General features: G+C 38.8%; 1 protein-coding gene across 2 annotated transcripts in view; it reads right to left on the bottom strand.

Annotated features, from left to right (window-relative positions):
• Window positions 1–5,254, bottom strand: part of LOC104532503 (glutamate receptor 4) — a 93,920-nt gene that overhangs the window by 6,676 nt on the left and 81,990 nt on the right. The window contains exons 11-12 of one of the 2 annotated variants that reach the window (XM_029087412.1): window positions 3,243–3,357; window positions 855–989 (exon numbers count right to left, since the gene is read on the bottom strand). In XM_029087412.1, the coding sequence (XP_028943245.1) occupies window positions 855–989; window positions 3,243–3,357 (250 nt within the window). The remainder of the gene's footprint in view (window positions 1–854; window positions 990–3,242; window positions 3,358–5,254) is intronic. The other variant, XM_029087411.1, reaches the window with a different exon arrangement.

Here is a 5,254-nt window from a genome sequence, read left to right as displayed (position 1 = left end):
AGTCTCCAACATCACTGCGTGAGCATCTAAAATACACTAGTCCTGAGCTAGGTAAGGGGTAAGTTAATGAAAGCTGAGGACAATAATCAAGGTCTATTCACTGGTTAGTGACTTTCTGTGGTTATTATAGTGGGCAAAGGTTGACCTGAAGCAGCATATTGTGAAAAAAATGCCACACAATTAGCATAAAACATGTATCAAAGGGAGGGTCAAGGAATAGGTGGGGAGGAGGGAGAGAAGGTAAAACAACATTTAGACTTATTTTAACAGTGCCTTGTCTTCTGTTAGGTTAACTATGGTTCAGTGATGTTGCCTATCCTAAATCTTAGTTATCATGAAGTCCCAGTTAGGGCCAACATTGAATAATAAAGGCTTACAGTAATTCATCACTAGTAGAGTGCAAACCTTTAGGAAAATAGACTGGCCAGTCAAGTAATTAAACACTGGCCCTCTGAATATATATTTTACAATTTCAAATAGTTGTCATCTCCCAACTGATTCAACAACATTGAGTTGTTAAAAATGTATTTTTTATGTTAAAAATTCCTTGCAATGCAGATGTCTATTAGCAACATAGAATAGTATACTGTACATCTGCAGCCAAAAAAACTGAACCACTTTGCACTGAAGTTTTCCAAAATATAAAGCTCTGTTCAGAAGCAAGCACCACTAGACAGACATGTCACAACACTGCGTTACAAGATGCATCACCCACTCACTGTAGTAGGCCCTAAGTCCTACCCCTAAATTTTAATACTTTCGGTTCCATATACGTTGTAACCTTCTCTATAAGTTGCTAAATTCTGGGTATTCTGCGAGGAAGTTGGGTTAAAAGTCTGTGCACTCTTTGCCACCTTCATTCGTTTCGCCTCTGCCCTGGACTTGTAACAGAACTCTATCAAAGCCACCAGCATTGCCAAGCCCAAGCCTCCAACCAGAATGTAGAAGACTCCAGCAACGTTGCTGAGACTCAAGGCACTCGTCTTGTCCTGGGGAAACAGAAGCAACACAGTTAACTCCAGAAGCCAGAACACCCAGAGCACAAGCTACATGTTAAAACATTAGAAATAGAAATAAATAACAACATTTAGCTGAAAATAAATGACAGTCATTTACATACTTCTCACAAAATTTGACCTATCTATCTGGATCTATAAAATATATTTTAAGCACCTAGTTTTCCTAGTTGGCATAAAAAATATTATAAGTATATTGCCAACATACCAGGGTGTCATTGCTTGCTTACTGCAAAGCATTACTTCCACTAACTGGAGAATTAAACAATGACATATCTAGCTCTCTTTAGGTGACATTTTAGCACTGATATGAAACAGTATTTACATAAAGCTCTTTAAAAACTTTGGAATCCATTTACATCAGACAAGACTCTGCTTGATCTTTACAAAAACAGTAATCGTAGTTGTGGTAGGCATTGCTGTTAATTTAAAAGATCCAGACTGAGTTTCTGACACTTAAATGACAGGTGAAAATAACATGTGAGGCTTAAGTTATTTCTTTGAACAAACACTTCCTTTGAAAGTGCACACTGTACCATACACATTGTGATATATTTGCCTCTTACCGATTATGGTATTTTTTTTCTATTTTATTATAGATACAGTTCTGGAACATGCCCATGGACTACTAAGGCTCAGTAGTAGTATAATTTTAAATAGAAATTCATGAAATCTTACACATTATTCATAATTTAGACAACAGTGAGAACTTTCTTTAGCAAATTATTAAACATACATCATTTTATAAATGATCACCTTCTTGGACGTGCTGTAGTAAATAACTATTCTACATTTCTCTATACTTCACTGCTTAGTTATGAATCATGTATTTTTTGATTTGAAATCAATGTGCATTTTTAGCACAGTTCTCAAGGAACTCTCTCAGGATAGACTTATACTACATTGTGCATCTTAAGATACTTATAAAGCTTTATTCTTACGCAGGCTATATAATCTTTTCCTAAAGTAAGGACAGTACTTAACTTCAGATTTTAATCTCTATGAAATTTTAACTTATAAGGAATGAAAAGCATTTTGATGTTTAATTTAAAGAAGCACTATTTATTGTGTAATCAGTAGATTAGCACAGTAACAATCCTCATGGACGTATAGAAGTGTTTGGGGCTTATAGCCGCGTTCTGCTTTATCTGTCTCTTTTTAGCTGACTAAGGGGGCTCTGAATATCTTGGAGGTGACTGTGTTCCTCTGGTGGCAATTGCTAACATGGAGGTTGCAAACATGGAGGAGGCAGGACTGAGAAAGACCTGGCCTAGCGTTCATGGTGAGTTGAGGCTTTCTCAGCTGTCATGTACTGCTCCTCTGCCATCCTCTTAACTGCTTTTCACTCCTTTCTCCAAAGCACTTGCCAGAAAAAGCAAAAAGTGCTGGAAATTTGTTTCCCAGGTTAATTTTACCTGCTGTCCCACAGGGTAACTCTCAGGGCACACAGGCAGCAAGCAGTTGTTGCCCATTACACTCTCCTTTTAGGTCTGGACAATACAGGCTGGCACAGAGACAGGCACTGTGAAGACATTTCAGAATCCCCAAATGCAGGGCTGACACCGATTGTGGTGCTTCCCAGCCATTAGAACATGCCTGCTTCAGTGTTTGTCCCCAAACAGAGAGAAATGGAGAAGGCTCCACTCCCTGGAGCTGTCAGGATTACTGTTTGGGGATGGACTAGGGTAAACATTGGAAGCTGTAGAAAGCTATTAATTATCAAAGCCTTTCACTTCAAAGCTTGAGTTAAGTCTTCCCTGGCTCCTCCAGGAGGCAGGGACCTTCTCAAGGGAGCCAGGCACAGCCACCCTGGCAGTGATGAAAGGCAATCCTTCCTGCCAGCGTTTCTCAGTTTCAGAAAACCACTGAGGCAGGTCAGCTCCAAAACGAGAAGGCATGAAGGGACATTTCCTAAGTAGTCAATGGGGAAGGTCCATTCCCCTTAGGCAGGAAGGAAACAACTAACCCAAGCTGCCTCCCCTAAAACCAAAAAGCTGCCTTGTAACTCTTCAACAGATGCCGTGAATACTTAGGGTGACGTTTGGTGATTTATATCGCTGAAGATTTTAAAAAGCAATAGTGCTTCTTTAAATTAAAGTGTGACCCCCATCAAGATGGGGGAGAAGCTGATTCATTCTATTTCACTTTATTGCTAAGTCATTTTGTTTATTACTTCCTTTACTGCTTTGTGAACACGATAGTAGGTCCCGAACTGCAGCGACTGACCTTACTTCCAGAGTCCTTGGGTCCACATTCACCTTTATCGTACCACCATTTGTTTTTCAGCTTGTCTAAGACGCCTGCCTCACTGAGTTTCAAAACGGCAAGGTTTACAGGAGTTCTTCACGTGGAAAATAACATAAATAACATTATATATGTTATTTTATGTTATTCAAGTAAAACTACATAGAATCGCATTGCAAAGTGACAGAGCAGAGGCCACAGTGGGTGCTATGTCATGTACTGTTGGCCCAGGTTTAGAGACAGACATACGACCGGGACCTGCTCCATCGCTTTAGGTAACAGGCACATACTGCTGGGGAAGATTTGTAAATAAATAGTATGCAATTACTGTGAACCCAAAACTATTGGCTTAGACATATTAACAACATACCTTCAGAGACATAAATAATGCAACTGGATATACGACTTATGAAACGTTCATTTGTGTTCCTTGCTTTCAATCCATTTTTAGTTTGCAACCATACAAACTAATAATATGACTTGGCTATAGCTATTTCATTTACTGCCCTCAAAATTATCCTGGAAAGAGAAAGGAGCTGCTTTCTGCAGTTTACTGCCCACAACCACTTGGCACAGGCCTGTCATCACCCTCGGTGCAGAGTGCCGCAGGCATCAGGAGATCTGCGGGCACAGAACTTTGGCGTAGAGGTGTGATGCCCTTATCCTCAGCTAAGAAGAACATGTCAGTCAATCTTTCATTTTCATTTCCTGTTTCAGCATTATTTTCAAATTCAAAGTTCTTCCTTACATCTCATTATTCAAAGAAGTCTTTCAGGGGTCCCAGGCTGATGATAAATAAAACACTTGGAAAATCCTCTCTTACTTGTGGCATTTGCTATGGGTGATGCAATGGAGCTTAATATTGAGATGAAACCTAATTGGATGTCTCAGTTATGAACCACTATGGGTTTACACTGAAGTTACTTAAACTCAGTGAATAATTTCAGAGTATTATGGTAAAGTCCCACTTCGTGCAGCAGTAGCTGTTTATTTTCTAAAAAACTATGAAATGATTAACAGACTTATTTAATATACTTTCCACTTTGAATCATTGACTGACAAATTCTTAATGTGGTAGGCATATGGATATATCTATTTATGTGCAGGTGTGCATTAAAATACAATATATGTCACAGAAGGAGTAGATAAACAGAAATGGCATGTGATAGATGGCCTTCTGGTGGTGGCATACGAGACAGGAATGGATCCTGTGTGTGCCACTGGATTCCTATGGGAAGATTAATCTCTTACACAGAGATTAATAGCAATACATAGAGATACATAGCAATCCATACATTGCTAAGATGTTATCCATGTTATCATGAATCCAAGCTTTAATAAACAAAAAATAACACAGTGAAATCATTAATTAGTATAGTGCAACTGAATCTACTAAAATAGTTACTAAGAAAGAGAAAAGGAGCTTGTAATTACACTCTAACTAGTTTAACTGGAAATTCCCAAATGCTTATGTATGAATATATTTGTGCATGTTTGTATATATATGTATCTCTCTCTATATATTTAATATACAAATAAGAGCTCCTGAACCTCATATGCTACTCTTAGCTTTAGGGACCCTGTCTTTTCATACATTTTGATTACTCTTTGTGTCTATACATAAAGGGAGGGGATTCACCTCACCTCAGGTTTTCCACCCAGAACTTATGCTCCAAGCTTGGCTGCCTGTCTAGGCTTCCCTGCAGTTAAGGGAAAAAGTTAGGTACCTCCAAAAGGTGGGCTTAGATACCAGTTTTAAGAAAGGATGAAGCATGCTGTTGAGATAGCCAGCTCTTCTTTTACTACTAAGGAAGCCTTGGTGCTGTGGTGAAAGGACAATTTTGACAGCTACAGTTGGGTGAGAGGACTCCCAGGTACTCCCAAGTGATCCACTTAAGTAAAATAAATGCTTCATCCACTTTCCAAATCCCACACATTTAATTCACAGGGAATACTCTGATTCTAGAACAGAAAACACTTATTTTATAATCTTT

This window comes from Antrostomus carolinensis, unplaced genomic scaffold (assembly GCF_000700745.2).
Source record: "Antrostomus carolinensis isolate BGI_N321 unplaced genomic scaffold, ASM70074v2 scaffold3181, whole genome shotgun sequence".
Lineage (NCBI taxonomy): Eukaryota > Metazoa > Chordata > Aves > Caprimulgiformes > Caprimulgidae > Antrostomus > Antrostomus carolinensis.
This window is presented reverse-complemented; position numbering and strand designations above follow the sequence as displayed.